The sequence below is a fragment of the Ursus americanus genome, chromosome 1, assembly GCF_024610735.1.
Source record: "Ursus americanus isolate L20-20 chromosome 1, mUrsAme1.1.p, whole genome shotgun sequence".
In the NCBI taxonomy this organism is placed as follows: Eukaryota; Metazoa; Chordata; class Mammalia; order Carnivora; family Ursidae; genus Ursus; species Ursus americanus.
This window is the reverse complement of record NC_142127.1, coordinates 78,706,629-78,728,462: the sequence shown is the minus strand read 5'-3', so window position 1 is coordinate 78,728,462 and position 21,834 is coordinate 78,706,629. Positions and strand designations below refer to the sequence as shown.

The 21,834-nt window shown below is 45.6% G+C and overlaps 1 protein-coding gene across 2 annotated transcripts in view; it reads right to left on the bottom strand.

The window, feature by feature from the left end:
• Positions 1 to 1,232: 1,232 nt before the first annotated feature.
• The window catches only part of NRP2 (neuropilin 2), a 113,429-nt gene continuing 92,827 nt past the window's right edge, over positions 1,233 to 21,834 (bottom strand). For both annotated transcript variants that reach the window (XM_087862951.1, XM_045806559.2), the window contains exons 16-17: positions 6,680 to 6,730; positions 1,233 to 4,514 (exon numbers count right to left, since the gene is read on the bottom strand). In XM_087862951.1, the coding sequence (XP_087719077.1) occupies positions 4,210 to 4,514; positions 6,680 to 6,730 (356 nt within the window). In that variant the 3' untranslated portion in view covers positions 1,233 to 4,209. The remainder of the gene's footprint in view (positions 4,515 to 6,679; positions 6,731 to 21,834) is intronic.

Here is a 21,834-nt window from a genome sequence, read left to right as displayed (position 1 = left end):
TTTCTGAAAGGAGTTTTAAAGAGCTATATTGTATTAGATTTCAGATTCGTTAAGTTTCATTATGGTGATTGTTGACTATAAAAGACCATTCTATTTAATTACTGCAAATCCTGTACCATCAGTAATAAAGAGTCGCGTTTTGCAAATATGAACTCAAGTAACACAAATATTACACCTTTACTGTCTAGTAATTTTCCATCAGAGCTACCTGTTTACTGCCTTCACCACATTTATGTAACCAATCCTTAGTTTATGAGTTTGCTTTTGGTCCCCTTCACTGGAGTGTAAGCTCCAAGAGTTTACAGAATCAGGTAGTGCTCAAAAACATTTCCTGAGTAAATGATTGAACCAAATTTCCTTTCGGGGGGGAACAGAGCCCCAAGACAGGGGCAAATTTGGATTGTTGAGACTCCCATTCACGTGTGTGTGGGGGAAGTTCATAATAAAGCTTCTCCCTCCTCCTCCCTTGGGAACTTGTACTACCTAGAAGTGAACTTGACCTCCTTTAGCTTTCCCTGGCCAAAGTCTAGTTTGTTTTGAATCCAAAAACCCACGGGTTAAAAGATCCCTAACATTTTTGTGAGGCCAGGCTACTCTTCCTTTCTCCTAGACCAGAGGTTCTTAAACTTGAAAGTATACCACCTGGAAGGCTGGTTAAAACACAGATCCCTAGGCCCCCCTCCCAGAGTTTTGGATTCAATAGATCTGGAGTGGAGACCAAGAATGTACAACTCTGGCAAGTTCCCAAGTGATGCAAATCCACTGGTCCACGGGCCACACTTTGAGAAGCACTGCCACAGACCTTAGAATCACCACAGATATTGACAAGCAAACTTTTGCACAGGAAGGAAGCAACGAAGAGTCAAAAGGTGCAGGGCATTGGCAATGTCTTGGGAGGAAGAGGGTTTACAAGGATGACAGTCTCAGAAATCTACCAGCCAAGTCTTTGAATTAAAGTAGCCCACCTGGCCAGGTAGCCCAAGCCCCATCCCCATCCTATTTTCATATTTTATTTTTTATAAAAAGCCAGCCAGCAAATCAACCTAAGTCCGTAAAAAGGGTTAAGAAACATTGTCCCAGGAAAATGACCAGCCATCCTGGTTTGGCTGGGATTGTGGGGTTTCCAGGGATTTTCAGAGCTAACACCCAAGAAAGTCTTGGGCAAAGTGGGATGACTTAGTCACCCTAAACCCAAGTCTCTTTGTCTCCAATAAGAAACATGCAGAAAAATATCTCTGGTATAATGTTTATTTAAATAGCAATCTTAAAAAGGCTTTATACAAATCATATAAACACAGTTTGACCTTGTTGTTTATTTTTTACATTGAAGAATCACAGTAAAAGCTCTCAAGTTCCCGTGATCTGGCTCAGCCAGCGAATGGTCGAATACCTTTAACTGCAAACTCTGGAAAAGTTAACCTTCTGTGTGACAGTTTAACTTTTCCCCTTGTTTTCTTGCATTCATGCTCATTCCTCAGACCCTCATGCCTGTCAACTCCCCATCCCCATCGAAGAGAGAAAGCAACCCTGTGGCCCTGTTGACTGCCTAGTCCGGGAGAGCGTGGAGGTAATGTGTCATTCAGTACAAGGCAAAAAGGAGATCAATACTGTGAGTTGGGTTTCCCAAAGGGAACGACTCAAGGAGACGGGTCAGCTAGCCTACCTGCAGTTGGAGACAACAAATACACCAGGGTGCCCCCTGGCCGAGTTAGAACCAGGCCCCACTGTCTGTCTTAGACCAGCCTCCAGGTTGGCGAGGTATCTACACGTAGCCCTGGGTGGCCTGCTTTTGTTTAGCAGGGCCCACCCAGGGCCTCAACCCAGTGAGTATGGATGGAGGACCGTCAGGGGGATGCAGGTTGGCTTGTGCGTAACTTAGAGGCTAACTGCAGGCTGAAGACAGGGCTGGTCTTTGGGGCACTGTATAAGGACTCACGGAGCATGAGAAAGCCAGGACCCCCAGGGTAGGCTTTTCAACTTCTCTTCTTCTGCAGGCAACTTCTGGAAATCCCTAGGACTTGCTAGCTTCCTGAACACTGAGCTACGTGGGAAGGCGAAGAGGAGGGTGGGTTAATAAAAAATTTGCTTTCGATAAAGTGTAAGAATTTACTTCTGCTGCATGCCCAGCTTGGGGGGGGGGGGTCCTAAAGCTAAGCCCTTGGGCTTGACAGCTTTACTTTTCACCTCTAACTACCACTGTGCCAACGAGTGCCAAGATCAGCATTTACACTCGGGCCCTAGGTCAAAGTCACAACAACATCACGGAGTCCCACGTGACCATTCACATACACAGTAGATACAGAGAACTCAAAGGCTTGCAAAGACACACACACATATGAATAAATAGCTGTTGGTTTGGACTCTCCCTCTCCGCATACAAAACACTGTGACATTACCATTTGAACTAGCATTTCCATAAGTTAACATTGAAAGGAACCAGCCAGTCCCATTCACCCTTTTCCTTTCATGTGGGTATGAGACAAATGAAATTGTGGGTGACCATAGCAGCAAAAACGGTCTGACGGTTTACCACTGATAAGCAATGGGCTGGGCCTACTGGTTGGTTTCAAATGTATTTCCTGCACACAGGCAATCTTTAGGCATTACTACAAAATCAAGATTTGGATCTTGACGCGGACAATCTTACCCTTCACACAGTTTGATGCTTCCCCTCCTAGACTAGTTGAGAGTCATGTAGGGCTATGGCTACCTCTCAGGCAGCAGGGCTCAATCCATTCGTAGGATCAGCGGTGAGCTGGGGGGGACTGGCAGTGGAGTCACGGGGGTGCGGGAAGAAGGAATGCCTTACTTTTATGATATTCACTGATTTCTACACAGAGGGAAAATACACTTTTTCTTCATTGTTTCAAGGCACTTAATAAAAAACACATAAATTGTGTGTGTGTGTGTGTGTGTGTGTATGTAAGAACATAGGTCTCTCTGCGGCTGAAGCAGTGTTGCTAGTGTTTTGGTCCATAGTACTTGCACACTTGTGGTTAAAATCAGCTCGCATACATCCTACCCGACTCTCCTGAAACGCTGAGGTGTAACCCCAAGGAGAACTCGATGTTTACTAGCCGAGCAAAGAGACTAATTCATCAAAATGTCTCCGTAGAGTCTGCTTAGCCTTTGCCATGACATGATCACACAGGTTGGACTTCTCCTTCCCTCTCCGCTGTCCTCCTTCTCGTCCAGTGGTCACCAGTTACATCTCACCGGTGGAGAAAACGTACTAACAGCCCGTCTCTGCGCCCACCCTCCGTCTCGGAGACCATCAAACGATGCTGCGTTCTGGGGGTTAGCCCCCTGACGAACGTGCGTGTGCGTGTGCGTGTGTGTTTTAGAAGAACAAGGAGGAGGCAAAAGAAAAAGCAAAACCACCACCAGAGGCCCCACGAAGCAGCCTCACAGCCACAAATTCTGGGTCTAGATTGAATGAATGGCTCCTCGTCACGAAGCACGTTAAGGCTTGTCCGCGTCTAACATGGAGGTGCTTCTGTGGATTTTGCCGTGTGAAGTTTCCTTTCTGGTTTGTTTTAAATCACATAGAAGAAAGAGCTATTCATGCTGACCCTAAAATGGCAATTTTCCCCTGGATAAAAAAAGGTAAAGGCAACAACATCCTACTCAAACGCTAGGACTGGAAACGGCAGCTTGTCGGGGTGGCCGGCAGGACCCAGGCCACAGCAAATCCGGAGTCGTAGACGCGCGGAGGACAGGGCAAGCTGGACAGCTTTTTTTCTTCTTTTTTTACGTTTTTTTTTTTCTTAAGATGAAAAGTCTGAAAAGACCTTTTGCTTTTCAAGTGTTGATTAGAACGAGAGAGCAGAGTACCATGACCACTACTCTGCTTCCATCCTGGAAAAGTCGTTCTCCTCTTCGGCCTCTTGGAGTTGCTCACAGACCAAAGAAATAATATAATAATAATAACAAACTCACAAACGAAATAGCACTGTGACCCCCAAAGAGATGAGCTCCCGTCTTAGTCCCAGCAACGACTCCGCCGCGGCGCTCTCAGGTGGGTCCTAGCCCCCTGTGCGGCTGCATCTCCCCGCCTCCCTCGACTCGTCTGTTCTGTCCACACCTTCGGTATTCTGGATCGGTTCGATCGAGATTATGGCATTCAGTTTCCAAAGGAAAAAGAAAATGTAATCTTCGCTAGCCCCTCTTGCTGGAATGAAACGTCAGATGTGATTTGGGTGCAATCCGTCATGCTTCGGAGCAGCACTTCTGGTGGTTCATCTTGACCTTGTGCTTGAGGCCGTCGTAGAGCTCAAAGTTGTAGTTCTCCAGGGTGGTGCAGCTGCGGGAGCTCAGCCCCGAGTAGGAGCACGTACAGTAGAGCAGAAGCCCGGCACACGTGGCCCCCAGGAGGACTCCCAGGGAGCTCATGGCGATAATGGTGATGAGGATGGGATCCAGGGTGTAGAGCCAGCTCTTTTCTTTGTCGGCCGAAGGGGCCCCAGACCCCGAGGTGGGGGAAGAAGAGTTGCTCCAGTCCACCTCGTACTCATCTGTGACATAAAACACACGAGATTGAGGGCGCTGCCCCTTTCAAGGTGAAGTAACTGAGCCTCCCCAGCCCAGTTGACAGGGTCTTCAGAGAGCACGGGGACGAACAGGAGACTCTGGAACTAGGCTGGCTGGCATCAAAGCCCACCCTCATCGCATCCTGGCTGTGGAACTTAGGGCACGTTATTTAACCCCTCTTTGCCTCAGTCCTCTCCTCTATAAACCAGGGGGACTGTTAAGTCTGCCTCGCTGGGTTGCTAGGAGAATTAAATGAATTAATTTGTAAAGTTTTTGTGTCTACTACATACTTAGTATGGTCTAAGTATTTGATATTTAAATAATCTGACTCCTACTAGGTAAATTCGGATTTTGACAGAAACTTCGGGGTGCCTTTGGAGCACCGGGGTGGTCCTGTGTTCTGGGCACCTTTTTTTCCTTGCCCCTTCCACTTACTTCAAGTTAAACCAAAGGACAGGCTGAGATGGTTTTTACATGACAAGTTTCCCAATGTATCATTCCTGGCCATCCGAGCAGCAGACTTTTCCCGAGCTACCACACCTCACTTGACATACATCTTACCTAACGGTTACGGGTTGAATTATGTCCCTCAAGGTTCATATGCGGAGTTCCAACCTCTAGTACCTCAGAATGTGACCTTATTTGGAGATAGGTCTTTATAGAAATAATCAACTTAAGGTGAGTTCATTAGGGGGGACCCTCATCCAATATGGATGGTGTCTGTATTAAAAGGGAAATTTGGAGACAGACACAGATGGGAGATTGCCTTGAAAACATGGAGATAACCATCTACAAGCCTCATGGTCCTCAGAAGGAACCAACCCTGCTGACACCTTGATCTTGGACTTCTAGCCTCCAGAAAGGTGAGAAAACACATGTCTGTTGTTTATGACCCCAGTGTGTGGTACTTGGCTATGACAGCCCTAGCAGACTAACACACTTCGGTTTCCATAGTGTGGCCAACGCATGACCACATCCACAGCTCATTTTGTGGGATTTTTTAATAATCCCATGAAGAAGCAGGGTGCTATTATAATTTTTTTTAAATAGATGAAGAAATTCAGTTTTTTTTTGTTTTTGTTTTTTAAAGAAATTAGGTGGCCAGGTTACTTCCTCAAGGTCCTGGAGTTAGCAAGCAGTGAAACTAGAAACAGGGCTCAGGCTCTCTGCATCCTCATGCCCTGCTCTCTGTACACATCATGGAGCTTCTGCTGCTTGACCTGCTGCAGCCTCTCCTTGTAGGCCAGTTCCCCGGCTTTGCCCATAAAAGGAGCGCTAGATGGGGTCTTGCAGGGAAAGTCTGCATCGAGTTAACAAGGTGGTGTTTGGGTTAGTCATTCTGTTTCTATAACGACACTTGAAGAGTTTGAGTAAGGTCAGGTTAAAAGCAGCTGTTCTATGAACTGCTCTTCTTAAATGCATCAATCTTGGTCTAAAGTCGTTCTTTAAAGGAAACCTTGGTGATCTCTCTTGGAGATTAGCTCTGGCACTCAGAGAAGCCCAGAGAGACCCGTGCTGCTCTGAGTCAAGGGGAGAAATTATATCTACATGTTTGCTCGGCGGCCCTCCAGTCAGGGCTCTTGCTTCAGTCCCCTGAAGTATGTGTATTTGAAGTGGGAGAATAGGGCTTCTAATATGAAAATACAAGATGAGCATTGTAGAAGGGAAACCTAAATCTTACAATGGGCCCCAACTTGGAGTCTTGGATAGTGTGAGAAAGGCTTCCCTCAAGCCAGGGAACAGAAAACCACAGAAAGCCTAGGAGAATATTCACATTTATACTCATTTACTCAAGTCCTTTTTCGGGAAGAGGTCAATGGGTTCAAGCAGCAACACATATAGGGCAACCTGGCTTTTACTTCTAAAGGGTTTATCCAGATTTGAAGTCCATCAATGTCGAAAGTTGCCTTAAGCAGGGGACCTGTTTCAGATTAGACAGAGGGAACTCAATAAACTTTCTAAATTTCTAAATTTGACCTTGACAAAGCAATTGATGGTTTCTTCATTCCTCTCTGGATTCTTTTCACTTATATTTCTGACTGTTAGTTCTAAATTCTGGCCTTCCAATACCGCGGGCATTACTTTTGTTGACGTCTTTATAATCAAACTTGAACTTCATGATTATCTGCTAAATCATAGCAATACTCACCATCAATTTCATCTTCATAGCCTTCTCTCCCGTGTATTTCCGGAATGTCCACTATAATGAAAAAGAAAACAAACAAATCAAGTTATAACGAGTTCTATTGCCATGGCTAACAGGCAGAGATGCAACCTTTGTGAGAATGACCCCCCGGTACGGTAGGCAGCTAAAGAATCACATCTGCTTCTAGATCATTTAGTATGTACATTACTGGATTCTTTCGCCTTCAAATGATTTGTCTTTATTTCCAACAGCAACCAGAAGAACAGAAACAAAAAAGGTCTTTAGCGCCAAGTAAATCCTTACTTGTGTCGTTGTAATGACCGTAGCTCATTGTCAATATAGGGCTGCATTTATCCAAGGCAACTTGGATGGCATGCCCATCATCAGTTGCCATTATCGTGAAGTTTATTTAGTATAACTGACCGTCCTCATATGCGTGCATCTAAGTAGACATACACTACAAGGGTCTTTCTCCTCTGGATTTCAAATAAACGTATGGTAATTTAACAAAGTCACATTTCCTCATCTTATGTTTAAATGTAGCAGTAGAACTGAAAGAATGTCATAATACGTGACCACCTCCACATATCTGTGCTACTCTCTCTTGTCTTTCCTCCTCAGTCTACTCTTCCTACTGGCTTTCTTTATGGCTTAGAATACGTCAAACATGGGCATCCAATCTGACTAGCCCAGGCTTGAATAAAGCTAAGTTAATTTACTGTGAATTTTCTCCAGTATTATCGCTATCTTTTCTTTTTTTATGATAATTTTGGGGGGAGGTGGGAAAGACAGTCTCTCTATTCACTATGTTGTCCATCTTACAGAAATCAGAGCCAATGAAAATTACCTGTCTAAAATGGTAAAACATCAAAAAAGAGAATCGAATACGTGGTGATTTATCATTTCTATCTGTCTCACAAGTTAATTATGCCTGCCCTGGCTGTCAGCTCAAGACGGTGCCAGCGAGTGTATGGGCCCTTTAGGAGTTTTATTGAAACCCAAGTCAGGTGAACTACCTTGAGGTCAGCACTATAAACTGATACCCAGAAATCCAGGCTTAAGCCAAACCCAACTCCCAGACAGCTAAAACTACCAAACAAGAGGAAAAAAAAGAAAAGACCTTCAGACCAGCCTGAACTTCTTCCTCATCAGCACATCTCAGAGAAGGTCTACTTGACCATGACCTGAACTGAGGATCGATCTATCACCACCACACTCGAAATTCAGTCTTTTCCTGGAGGCTGTGTTTTTAATCATGTTAGACAGAAGTCTTCCTCATTCCTGGCCAAAGTGCTAACGCACATTCTGATCCCCCTTGGTCGCCAGTAAGGGGTGCAACAAGACAACTTGCCAAGACCCCACTTGAAAGAATCAATGCCATGTGGCACCGATTCACCATAAATCTAGCCTGTTTCTGGCATGTTTATAGCACAGCAACTGGCACCAGCAGGTCACGCCAGCTTCCCCACCTCAATGCCCAGCCCCTGCATTATTCTCCAGACCCCTACGACGCAGGCTGCTTCCTTGGAATGAAGATGTGAGTATGAATCAACAAGAGGCAGGTGGTATCTGTCACAGGGATCAAACTGAGCTTGTAAAGTCAACCTGGAGATTTTTTTTAACCTTATGAGGCAAACAAACAAACATGGACGAAAACAATCACATTTCCAACAATTAATCGTTTTGACAGGATGCTCACGTGTCTTAACACCTTCACGGTTAAAAGATGCAGAATACTGGATAAGAATATGGGAATCAGCGTAGCACAAAAACTGTGGGGCCCTTGCCAGTGACTTTTGGGCCAAATCCTGTTCTTGCTTTTAGGGATTTGGTCTCTGCCAAGGATGTGACAGATTCTTGGAGGCTAGAATGCCATTTTGCTCCATCTCATACCCTCAGGGAAGAACTCTTAGGACACTATTGATCACGGCTGGAAAGGGGTGTATGTGGCATTGATCTTGCAGGAAAAAGGGTAAAAGGATGGTAATGAGTATGAGAACATTTTGCCCCAGGAGATCACAGCCTCTTGTCTCTGGTGATAGAGGACTGGATGAGATGACCTCGCAAGAACCAGTCCATTTCTATGGTTCTCTGAAATTGATTGCCCAGATGTGGCTGAGATTTCTGCACCTGGAGAATCAAACGCTACTCAAGGTGAAGAAGAACACTGTAGAGGCTTGACTTGGCTTTTTGTATAATCGCTGCTCCCAGGAGTCTAGGTGAGTGGGAAGGGGTTGACAAAAGGATAAGTTAATCAACATTTTCAAAAGCGCATCTGTTCACCAAGCCTTAAAGAAAGAATGGCACACTGGGGAAAATCCAAATAAAGGGAACATTTGTACAAAAAGCAATTTACTTTGATAGCAATTTTCTCTAGTCCCCTTGCTAATATTCTTGATATCTGTGTTTGATTAAGAGCTTTCTTTCTTAAAAGCCCCTTTGCCCTTCACGGGCCACTTTCCTTTTCTGTTAAGCCCAATAGGTAAACTTCAGCCTGTTTCCTCAGGATGTTGGCAGGAGGGAGTGTGGCTCTCCCACCAGGTCTCCATAGAAAAGGCAAGAGTGGAGAGGAGGGAGAAATGGTGGGCTCAAGGCACAGAGGGGAGGCAGCACCTCCCTGATAGCAAAAGACAGCAAAAGCATGTAGGGACCAGGGACTCGAATTGAATTTTTCCTTTTTGCAAAGGACAAACTTGGAGAGGACCTGCCAGGACTCTGGTTCAGTGGGTGGGTGCGTCTATGAGTGGGAGATGGACGAGGGAGAGTGGAATGGGCCACACCTATAGGAAAACATAGATCAGGAACGGATCTTACCACCCACACGACTTCCACTTTCAACCTTTGTGCTCCCATGACCCTATTTCCTCCGGGACCCCGTGCAGACTCAATCTCAGGCCAGTTTGACTCCAAAGCCTGAATTCTGACTGTCAGTACTGTGTTAGGGCCAGAGGAGACCTCCCACCCCCACCCAGGTCTGCCTGCAAGTTCTCTGGGTGTAGGCAGGACATTGCAATTACTATCATATCACGACTACCCTATTCTAACAGGGTAGTAAAGCATCCTAGTTGACTGGATATACACTCTCTGGCTGTTTGCCTGAATTGCCGGCTCACCACTTTCATGGGAACTCAGGAAGACTTCTCATGAATGCGAAAATATGATTTGAAATTTGAGGCTCATGTTTTCCATGATAGGCGTTATTCAGAGGAGGAAGGCTGATTTACCTTGTTCTTCCAAGGGTAGTCCTCACTAACCAACCTATCAACCACTGATCAGTTATAAAAGGGATTTACAAGGTGCCGAGGAACTGCACTGAGGACTTGGAAAAATGAAGATGTGTGGGACCAGGTGTCTACAGTCAAGGCCCTTCAGCATGGCTGCGGAGTAAAGACCCATCCATGCCAATACAGCAGAAAAGAAAGCGGGGCATTGTAGAGGGGACTCCAAGTGCTGACGGCCTCCAGGGTGGGGAGGAGGCTGCTTTGGAACTGAGGCTGCCGCGGGGTAGGGCTGGGGAGTTCTAGCTCCTCTACCTGATGGATGGGCACGGTTTCAAACATGGCACCTGAGCCTTTTCACGCACACTGATCCCCTGGTTTTGGCTTGAGTTCACTTCTATCTGATCCATTAAGGAATTCAAAGAGATTGCCACGTCTGGCGACACATCTCCCACCTGGATTTCCCTTCGCGAGAGTCAGGTCTCTGCTCCTCCCCTCCATCAGCTGCTGTGAAGCAGCAGAGTGAAAGGAAGAAGTGAACTCATGCAGGACTGGAAAGGAGTTTCATAGAGTTTAAGTAATCAAGTGAGCAGAGTAGCCACCACCGAGAAAACCAACAACTCAATTCAACAAAATCTGGTTGCTTTCATGTTGTGATAGAAGCCTTGGCTGCAAAGTCCCGTGTCCCCAGGAGCCCCTTCCCTTAGCACCACCAAGAGGTGGGCTAGGTACACAGTGAAGAGCGATCCAAGGTCTTACCCACCTCCTCTAGTCCTGATGGTTCAGGGCGAGAGGCCTGGAGGGGCTAGTTATGAAAACATTCACTCACTGCTCCAGCAACTCCTTCCACTCTATAAGAGTCAGAGATTTTCAAGTGTCCTTGTCAGTAAATTGCAACACGATGGCACGAAACATGAACAGCCATACCCGGTCACAAACCAAACCTGCTCTAAGGAGATGTGTTTTTCCCTGAGGGGTCTGGAACTCTGCCTGGTCAGACCACACATGCTATGCAGGCCAAACACCCCCAACCCTCCAACCTGCAGCCAGAAATTTTCCACTGAGCATGCTTTAGGTCACAAGCAGGAATGCTCTCTCTCAGTCTTTCCTTTGCATTCTCTCTTTCCCCGCTTTGTCTGTGCACGTGCACACAACACACGCTTTATTTATCTTCCTCCCTTCATCATTTTCTTCCATTTTTTCCCTCCATCATTTTCTTCCATTTTTTCCCCCTTTTCTTTGGGGTTAGACTGTTTTTCTACAGTTACTCATAGAAAACTTTCCACCTTCACTTTCACCACTTCTGTTGTGCTGTGGTCTCCTGCGAGTGCACTGGCATTGACGTTGTTCTGTTTACTTTCTGCATCGCAAAAGGAGCTTCGCAAGATTGCTAGGGGAGTGAGAAGCCTGCCCCAAACCACTGGCTATTTTTAGATAAACAATTTAGGACAGCCCATTTCTGGGTCACTTGAATGCAGATCATTTTAGGATACTAACAGACACTGGTTTTCTATGAAGAGTCCCTTCCATGCCAACTCCGAGCCGTGGATTCAGAGGCTGGTTGAAGCCAATGACAAGTCTGCCAGCCGGACTGTCAGCTTTGCTCTGTATCTGAGGGGAAACAGCATGCGCTATGGAGGAGCACTGCACTGGGAACAGGCTGCCTACTTCTCGTCTCAGTTCGGCAATCCACCCCAGGTGGGAGAGCGTGGGTGAGACCCCGAGTCCCAGTTTGTTCCTCTGTCAAGTAACCACTGGTGTTCTTCCCTGCTCTAGAATTCTATGTCTTATGGGAAGAAAATGAGAAAGGTCAGAGGGCCTTTCAGATGAGGGCTCTCTCAAGAGGCTGCTTGTTGAAGTAGACAAAGTGACTCCCACAGGAAAGGGCCCCGCACTACTCATTACCCCAGCCTTCACCCCAGGTCTGTCTTCTCCTGGGTCGTTGCTCCCCGCAGGCAGCCATCTTAAGGTGTGTATAGAAAGAGAAGACCATGAAAAGGACAGGTAAAGGGGAAGCCATGAGGGCCCCTGTTTATGATACTTGCTCACTTGCCTTAGAAACCAGCCCTGCTAACTGGCAATCAAGGAAGTAAGAGGGTAAACTGTGCCTCAAGTGTTAAGCCTCCACCTCAACTGATGCCAGGCTGATAAAACCAGCCTTAACATGGCCACTTAACCCACCAAACTGCAACCGGCCTTTCAAGCAAGGACTGAAGAGTCTCTTGACACACAGGAGATCATCAAAATCATTCATTTTCACAGGTACAGGCGTCTTCACCTCTACTTTAAAGAGGAGGAAATTGAGGAAGGAGGGTGGAAAAATGCAGTAAGTCATTGAACAAATCAGCAGTGACGTGAGTAAGCCACATTTTCGACACCTTGTTTGGGGCTGTGATTTATGTGGGATAAGCTCTTGGCTACTTAGAACCCTTGCTGAATTTGATTCCAAGTTCTTGAAACCCCTGAGCCAGCTAAATCACTGGACTGTTCAGATGGGAGTAGTCTTCAGAAAATTCTCTCAGCCATTTTGTTTTGATCCCAGCAGGAGATATGACACGGAGACCGAAATAAATGAGGAATAATGAAGGACTAGAAGATACTTCTTGGCCTTTCAAAGTGTTTAATTCAGTTTAATATTTAGTATTGGCTGAAGCTTCCCCCGCCCCACCACACTTAGTTTCCCTAATTCAGGTTGTTCATCCCCAGTTGCGACAAGGAGCCAAGAGTTCAGATGTTGATGAACACTTTCCCAAAGCTCCTCCATTAGGGAGTCAGGGTACTCGAGAGCCATTTATCCCTTGCTGGGTTTGGCTTCAGTTTAGAAACACCACCAGAAGATCCTTTATCATGGGTTTTTATCTCTTGGGCCGATAGCCAAATATATGCAAAGTCATGGAAAAAATATATTTTTTTGAGTTTTCAAATGGTTTCAAGCTGGAAAACACGGGGGCCTTGGTTGGAGATATCTGGAGTCTGAACTTGAATTTAGCCATTATTTTTTTTAAATTATTTTTAGTTGAATAACTAGAAGAAAACACTAAAAAGGACTGGAAATACCAACTGCAAACGAGAAGGCTGTGAAATGACCTAATACTATTTTCAAGTGTGGGGGTGGATGAGCAGCTGAGGCCAGAATGGCTCCGCTGAGCCCCAACAATGGTGTGAAAATAAGAAAAATGCAGCCAAAGAAATATTTAGCTGTGAAGATGGGATTCACAATTGTGCTGGCTGGAAAAACCCAGCTAGAGTGATGGAGGAAAATTCTGGAATCTCTCCTCCACCCTAGGTCTTGGAAAAATCAGAGATATTCTTCATGACTCTAAGTAGATATGTCAACAAGAAAGAGGCTCTTCTTTTGTTGGCTACCTTCTTAGAGTAGGAAGGTGAGGAAACCATAAAATTTCAGGGTAGAGGCGTCCCTCCCCACTTTTATTTTTTCCTGAGATAAAAGTCTTATTTTTTCACATTTCAGAGAGCCCCCCCCTCATTGGGTTTTGACATTTCTCCTCTCCTCCAATTCTGACCCTCAGGAAGGGTGCATACTGGGAACAGCACTCAGGTGCATAGCTGCCTACGACCTGGGTGAGTGAAAGGACGGAGTCGAAGAAACAAAACTGCATTCCCTCCCCATGTGACAAAAGGTATCTTCTTAAAGCTTCCTCTCCTATTTCGTAAGTCCCTGAAAAAAACACCTTACGTATCTCACCAAGGGAGTTTGCTATACTTAAAAGCTGGGCTCTTCTTCAGAACAAAAGAATGAACGACTGTGTGAGAAGATGTTAGGGGTTCCAAAAAGGTACCTCTCTCTACCCATTCAAGGGGTGATTTCCCCCAGAAACCTGCTGGTGACCAAGGACTGTAATTGTCACATAAGCGAATAATTTGGTTTCCAGTAAAAATGCAACTCGTTGGAGGAAAGTAACCAATTGAGCTTTTGTTTGAGGGAATCTGCCCCACACTTTGCTGGGAAAGGGTTTGGTGATGGGGTGAGAATGACAGAGGAGAGGAGAAGGGGCCCCCAGGAGAGGGGGATGATGCAGAGAGGGGAGGCTGGAGGTTGAAGACGAACAGTATCTGGCACAAAAGCAGAGGCACGGAGACAGGTCCTGCTCGGGGAAAGAGGAGGGGATGGCGGCCCTATTGGGAGTTGCGGAGCCAGACAGCGACGACAGTGTTGTGGGCCTGAACTTCCCAGGAACACTGTTATTGAGCTGACACCCTTGGTCTACAGTTGGCCGAGGCTGATGAGGTTCCCGGGAGGGGGGGTCAGCCCCTGCCCTAATGCTCATCTCCCTGCCTCAGTGCCAGCTGTCGGAACTGCCACGAGGAGCAACAGGGAAGTCCACACGGGCCCCCGAGGTCCTCATACCCCTTCTCCCAGCCCCTTGGTGGCAGTTAGGAAACACAAAGGGACAAAATGGCTCTTTAACAGTCCACTAACATGCAGCCTCAATAACCAGCGGGCTGGCTGAGAATAGGACTTTGGTCAAGGCCACCTCTGGCTCAAAGCTTTCTCTGCGCTCGCATCATTACTGGCGCTGGCTGCTCTCTAGCAAGTCACAGAACTCCAGTCCAGGCGTCGTGTTAATGAGTCCCGCTGCCTGACAAAGCACAAGTGCTGAAAGCCAAGACACGGTCTACTATCATTCCTGTTCTGGATCGGAGCCCTTGCTTAGGGGTATGTTAGTTAATGGTCTTTGAAGAGTTCAATTTTGCACAATTAGAGGACAAAACAAGGCATGCACGCATGCGTGTGTGTGTGCACGCGCGAGCGCGTACGTGTGTTTGCAGTGACACATCTCTAGCTCATCCATACCTCCTGCTCATGCTGCTCTCTTTCCTGAGCCACCCCGAGTTATCTACCTGAATCCCATGCCCAAGAGGCAAAAGTCCTGGAGTTTTTGGCAGGTCAGAGAAAAAGCCCATAAACCCCATATATGGCAGAAGACACTGTCCATTATGCTCAGAGTCAAAGTCCTATTATTAAAACCCTTTGTCTTAGCACATAGCAGAAATCAGGGTAGCACTCTCAGAAGAAATGGGGTTCTGAACAAACAGGCCCCTTGGCTTCTCTTCCACTTGCCACTCCTTGCTGGAGCCATTTGGGGCTAGTAGCTTGGCCCGTATATATAAACCTCCACCAGAAAACCACCTCACCTCCTGGTGACTTTCCTTGGGTCACATCAGCCCCCAACCTCCTCAGAAGAAAGCTGGACGCCACCTTTTGGCCCAGAAAGCCTACCCTGCTCAGGGCCAGTGTGGGGGCTTCGGTCATAAGGCCCCAAGGACTGGAGACTTTCTGTCGGCACGTGGGCCTGCTTGTGGCTGCTGGAAAATTTTAGTCTGCAGCACAATACTGTGCACTGACCTTAAAGGATGTTTTTTACATGAATTTTTTAGTAGAAAACATAAATAAATAAAAGCAAGGCACAGCACAGTCACTCTTTGAAGAAACCAAGTGGAACTCATTAATCATGGAGAACAGGGCTCTGCCTACAGAAGCCAGGGACGAAATTAACTCCTGTGCCACAGAGGCCACAGCTCCAGAGAGCTGCCACGTACAGCCAGGCCCACATTCTCCACAAATGGACAGTTTTTAACAAAAGTCCCCACAATTAAAATTCCCTGCAGTTAAAACTATCTGAAGTCTTCTCTTGTAAGCACTCTACCCACTTTAGGGAAGAGAGAAAGTCACAGCGATTACATGGCCTGTGCAGATGTGGCCAGGGACAGAATCCAGGATGTCCGCTAGATAGCCACTATCTCACACATGGGGGGACAGGTGCACTGTAAAGGGGAAGCCTTGGCCATTTGCAGCATCCCTTAAAGTGAAACTAGGCACACCATTTGACCCAGAAATTCTATTGGAGAGAAACGTGCACAAAGAGGCAACCTCAAAGATGTTCATCATGGTATTGTTTATAATAGAAAAAAAAAGTGAACTAGACACAACCTCAATGCCCACCAGTAGGGGAGCAGTTAATAAACTATGGTACATCGACACCATATGGGATGCTATGCAAGAGCTAAAAAGGATGGGGTAAGTCTGGTGGTGTGGACTGAAGTATTGTCAAGATTTCGTTAAATGAAAGGAAGAAGGTTGGCCAACGAAGGAGGAAGTGCTGTGATACCATTTATGCAGAACAAATCCAAACCCCAACCAAACCAAACCACGTAACTGGACACAAACATACACGTTTGTCCCAGTATAAAACAAGGCCTGGAAAGAGATACCTTAAACCATTTCTCTGGTTAGCAATGAAATGGATTTCTGCTTCTTCTGTGTTATTTGCACGTTTCTAGGATGAAGTTGTGTATAACTTGTAAGTTAGAGAGAGAGAGAGAGAGAGAGAGAGAGAGAAACCCAGCTAGTCATGATCCTAAAATTTCCCCAGCAACTTCTTTCAGGATCAATAACCACTCTGGTCATAAGTCTCCGAAACAAGACGTTTCCCTCCTCAACACCCAGTCTGCTACCAGAATGTCAATGGCTGATTTTTCAAACAGCCTTTCCTATTTCTTGGTCCAATGCCCATGGGCCTTTAGTTTTTTTGAGCTGTTTGGAGGTCAGTGACAGCAAAGCCTAAGAACACTTTGCCCAGAAGAGAGTAGAATGATTCTGGGTCTTCTGCCCACCGGGCCAGGGGCAAGAAAGGTTTCTGCTGGTTGCCTGGAAGCGCCTAGGTTCTCTATTGTGCCATACTCTGCTAAACGGGTTTTGTTTTTTGGCGATTCTCCAAATTTCCTATCTCTTCAGTGCTTCGGGCTGGGGCCAAACGGAACTCCCCCAGTTAGGGCAAGCGTGCTCTGGCTGAGGCATGTGGCCTGATGCCTTTTAAGGGTGCAGGGTTCTGATCAGATCTCACCTCTAGACATACTCCAGCGTACCTGATCGATGTCAGGCTTCATTAAATCCTACACTATTCCTAGGTTTTAACTTATTTATGTCAGGCGATTCTTTTCCCTGCTGATGGTAAGACCATCAGCTGGTGTCCCCCTCTCCCCCCTCTCCCCTCCTTTTGCTCTTGTTGGATTTATTTTGTGTTTTCTTTGGGCCATCATTGAAGTGGATGAAAGGCAAATTACAGCTGTGAGAGCCCCAGCGATGTGCACAATTAAAGAGAGAAAATAAGCCGCACGTACAGATCTGCGGTTTGGCTCAGATGCGTAGCCCACGATGCAGACAAAACCAACTTAAAAATGAAGCTCTTTTCTTCAAAGATTACAGAAAGGCCACAGTGTTTGTGCAAAACAACTGCAAAGTCAGTGAACAGGGGTCTTGGGTGATCTGGGCTAGGGAGGTGGTGTCTTGCTTCAGCAGCGAGAACACACATTTAAACCATCATAAAGGGCCAGGTAGGAGCCAGAAAAGACATACTGGGCCTTGACTCTGGTGTTTATAATCCATGGAAACACAATTTCTGTAACATTTATGCTTGGGCTCAGTCTGAAATACCACACTGATAACAGTCCTGTGTTTGACGCCTAAGATTAGAGTCCTAAAGGTCTTTTGCCCTTTTGGGGAAGAGAGAATACGTCTAGAATAAGCCTTGGGACTAGAACCAAAGCAGGAAGAACAACAAGATGCTCAAAGGTGGTTCCAAAAATGGTAATACTAATGAAGCGTAAGTGATGGCTAGTTTAATTTGATCTGGCAAATTTAGTCCCGGAGCTCAGGAAAATGTTGACTGAGCCTGGGTCTTTGCTTGAAATAAGTACTTTCGACATGCTTTCCGTTTACCCTTTACTAACAGGAACAAATGGCTTTAAGGAAAGTCAAGGGTTATTTAGATCCTTGGTCTACATTGGGTGGTTATGGTTTGTCATTAGAGTAACAAACAGTGCCCTAATCATGGGCATTCTACTCTGCTCTCCTGCAGAGGACAGATAGCGACATTTATACTGAGGCATCTGTACTCACAGAGCTTCCTGTAAGATCTGAAAACGAAAAACCTGCTTCCTTTCAGCACCACTGGGACAGGTTACAGATGTAAAAAATACTCCTTCCTGGATCTAGGTTTTGAGGGGAAAAAGCAGGACTCTGCTGGAAATAGGGTCTTCTGGACATGTCCCTTTCCTTAGGACCTTTAAGGATCATTCTTGGACCTCTGAGGAAGGCTCCTGGGTTGATGGAAGGCTCCTGAGTTGATGGAATGCTCTTAATATGCCCCATGAATCGGGTGGTGGAAAATCCTTCTACAACTTCTTCTTGACCAACATTCAGAAGCATTCAACAGCCCGGAGGTGGTTATTGCCTATATTTTTCCCCCAACCCCCACTGATAGAAATATTTTATGTTAACGAATCACTACCCAGAAAGGAGAACTGAAGAAAAATAAACGTCAACACGATCTGGCTTCTTGAGTAAGTTTCCTCAAGCCCCTCTCAAAGCTTTTGTAGAAAGTTCCTTTTACAAACTGTTCCAGCCTGATGGTTCCAGGTCCATAGTCATCATATAATTATTTTCATTACTTGCTCCAAAATGAAGTCTGGAATATTTTGGAGCCTTGAACATGCTGTAAGTTCCCATATTGTCTGGGAAAGTGCTCAGAAACTGGAGATCAATGTCCCCACGGAAGAAATAACTTGGTAGGAGAGGGGTATGATGTCGCCGCTTCTTCTCCAAAGGAAGCTATCTGTCTCTGTAGGGCCGAGGACATGATTCAGCTCCACTGGTCCCATTCCCCCTGGGGCCCCTTGAAAGGAGAGTCCAATCCCCAGGGATTTGCCATCAAGAGAAATTTTGTGGAATCACACTGAGCCATTTAGCACTTAGCAACTTTTGCAAAATCCCACACCAATCATAAAAGTTGGCTCAGCTGCACAAATTGGATAAAACTCCTAACAAGCAGTAATAAAAATAAAAGAAGAAAACGCTGGCATTCAGCCTCAAGGAGAAAACCCACCCACCTCCCACAGCAATGCCCTGTAGCTCAGAAGACGACATGCAAACTTTGGAAACATCAATTTGTTCAAAGCCTACGTTTCAACTTTGTTCTCGGAGGCAAGAGGGAAAAAAAAGCCCAGATGTTTGTATAAAAAATATCATCATTTTATTACATTCCACACAATACATTTTCAAATAGTTTCCAATGTCCACAAGTTATTTTGACACACAGGCAACTGAGCAATGCAAGAGATGTCACAGTTATAGGAAGAGGGACTAAGAATAGGAAGTAACTTTAAGTTTTTTTGTTTCGCTGTTGTTCTTTGGTAATTTTCGATTATTTAGGTGTTTGCTTGCCTGCTAGTTTCATTTTAAAGACAGGGTCTTTTTAATGATGGGGTATCAATGTTGGAAATACTACCGGATTTCCTATCCCATTCTGGCTTTAATCCCCAAAATGTGGGATAAGGGAAAAGACAACTTCACTTTATTTTCAGTGTCCTGTTTTGTCAATGGCAATGCTATGATTTTTTCTTTCTTTTTTCTGCCTTTACCAACAATTAGGGGGATAGCAATTGTTAGCATATCAAGGGAGGGATATATATATTTTTTTTAACCCCAGAGATAAGGGTTTCCCTCCTGGAGCTGTTGACATGGAGCCTCTACTAAGGCAGAAACGTTACCAGCCCGAGCTAGACCTCGATTCATTCATTCATTCATTCATTCATTCACTCATTCATTCATTTATATTTTAACAGTTGCTATCACCTCTGTCTTCTGAGAAGCAACTCTAAACACATGCGTGCATGCATTCACCTGTCCAGTCTATTTTTCTTAGAAGAGAGTAATCCTTCCCCCCTCTATGAAATACAGAATTTTGATTTCTAAAGCTGCGAAGCATGATTTTATAGAAGAGCTGCCCCTTGAGCATAGTACCTGGATAATACTATGAAATTTGCTGGGCCAGAGAGAGAGAGAGAGAAAGAAAGAGACAGAGAGAGAGAGATGTGACATCCCCAGCTGAACTGCTGGATTCACAAAGATTTGAGCAGTCTCATATTTTCAATTATGGCATGTACATAAAGATGATGCCACATGGGGCATCAGATAAAGACACAGCAAATGCACAAAGTTGTTGTCATCTTCTTTTAAAGAAGGGAAATCCTCAAGGGTATATAGTAACTCAGACAGTTGCTACACTGGCTGGATTTTCCAGGTGTAATTTCCTGACACCATGCCTCCATGGGGTGCCTATAGGGATGTCAATCATTTCAAGGGAATGCCTGGCCCCAAACGCACAACTGGATGTGGACACCTGAGATAAAAAGCCCTTAGTGACTGGCATGGAATTCATCACACGGTATGTGGGGCCCTTGCCCCTCCCCCCTCTCCTGGCTTCTTTTTCCATCTTCAGCTGGGGTAGGACACTTGAAATCTCAAGGTAGCTCATGCTCTAGCCTTTCATCTTTTCTTTCTTGGCAGGGCTGCTGTGGTTGAGACAGAGTAGCTCTTTGAAATAGAATAAGAGTGGGAGAGCACCTTTTTTTCAGAAGGATGAAACAAACCAGATGCGAAAGTGACTGTGTGCTGGAGGGATCTGCGAGCATATCCTGAAAGAATGCTAAAAGTCTCTCTCTCCCAAGCAGCCAAAAAAAAAAAAAATTAATATTTTGCTCTCAGAAGGTACCTGGAGGCTTTCAACCCAGGCAACCACCTTTGGAGAGAATCCTATACTTCCCCAGTGGGTTCCTAGCAGGAAGGTGAGAAATCAACACCCCCAAGGCTGAGCCCCAGTTCGCTAAGCGTCTCGTTAAAACATGCATTTTCTATCAATGTAATTGACTCCATTATTGAATCTATCCTTTGTACAATATCATTAGGCAATTTATCTCCAACATCCCTCTCCCTGCGTTGCTTAGAGGAGACACATGGGCAGTAACAGATTTATTTTCATTATATCCTCTCCCGATGCAGCAACATCTGGAAATGCCAGGCCAGCCTATGAGGGTGTATTTGCCAGATGCTACGAATGCTTTAAGGGGTAGCATACTGACACATGAAAAAAAAAGATTACTTTTTTATAGTCTCATAATATTTAAATAAGTCAGGTGGACAGGCTTATGTGTTAGCGGCTATAGATTCAGGCACACGTTAACACCACGAAAGGAAAGCAAATGATCCCTTTCTCCCCATACTTTACAAATGCCATTACAATGACCAATATAATACCAAAGAATACGATTTTTAACCTTCTTCCTCAATTCCATCCCAAGTCGGGCACAATAACACCCCCCCGCCCCCGGGTGAGGAGACATTTAAAAGACCACACTTCAGTCCTTCCTTCTCCTCCCTTCTCTCCTCCACCTCCTGCTTCCAACTTAAAACAGGCTACTGCTTTTCCTACGCCAGTCTCAGATTTGTTATACTTTATGACTTATTCCAAGATTGGACTTAACTGATAAAAGCTAAACATTCATTATGAGCTTCTCTTTTATAAGGCAACATGAGACAGATTTGCTTCAGGGCTGGAAGTAGAGATGGTTCTGCACACACCCGATGGCTGCTATCTTGCTACTTCAAAGACTCCAGGAGACATGACAAGGGGTCATGTCTGAGTGCGCTGGGGGAATTTCCTCTTGGGTCAGATGGGTTGGGAAAGGGACAGGGATGGGAGGGGCCACATTTTATTTCATGTGGCCTCTAGTTTTTAAGGTACCTGGAGATGACCATGGTAGCCAACAGAAACCCAGCCAGAGCTAGATAAGGCAACAAAAAGCTTCAATCTCTTCTCCAAGTCAACAAAACTAGTACAGTGTATTATTTTCTTGTAACATGTACCCCCGGAGAAGTAACACAAGAATTAAAAGGGGTCCTCTCTGAACACACCCACACACTACTCCCCACAAAGAACCAGTCTCTCTCTCACACCCACACCTCCCCCCAACACACACAGCTATTCACACGCGAATGTATACTCTGTACAAACACACGGAGCCAGGTTTCCTCCCGGGTCTCCTGGCAGACTGCCCACCGAGAGGAGGTAGGGGATAAGG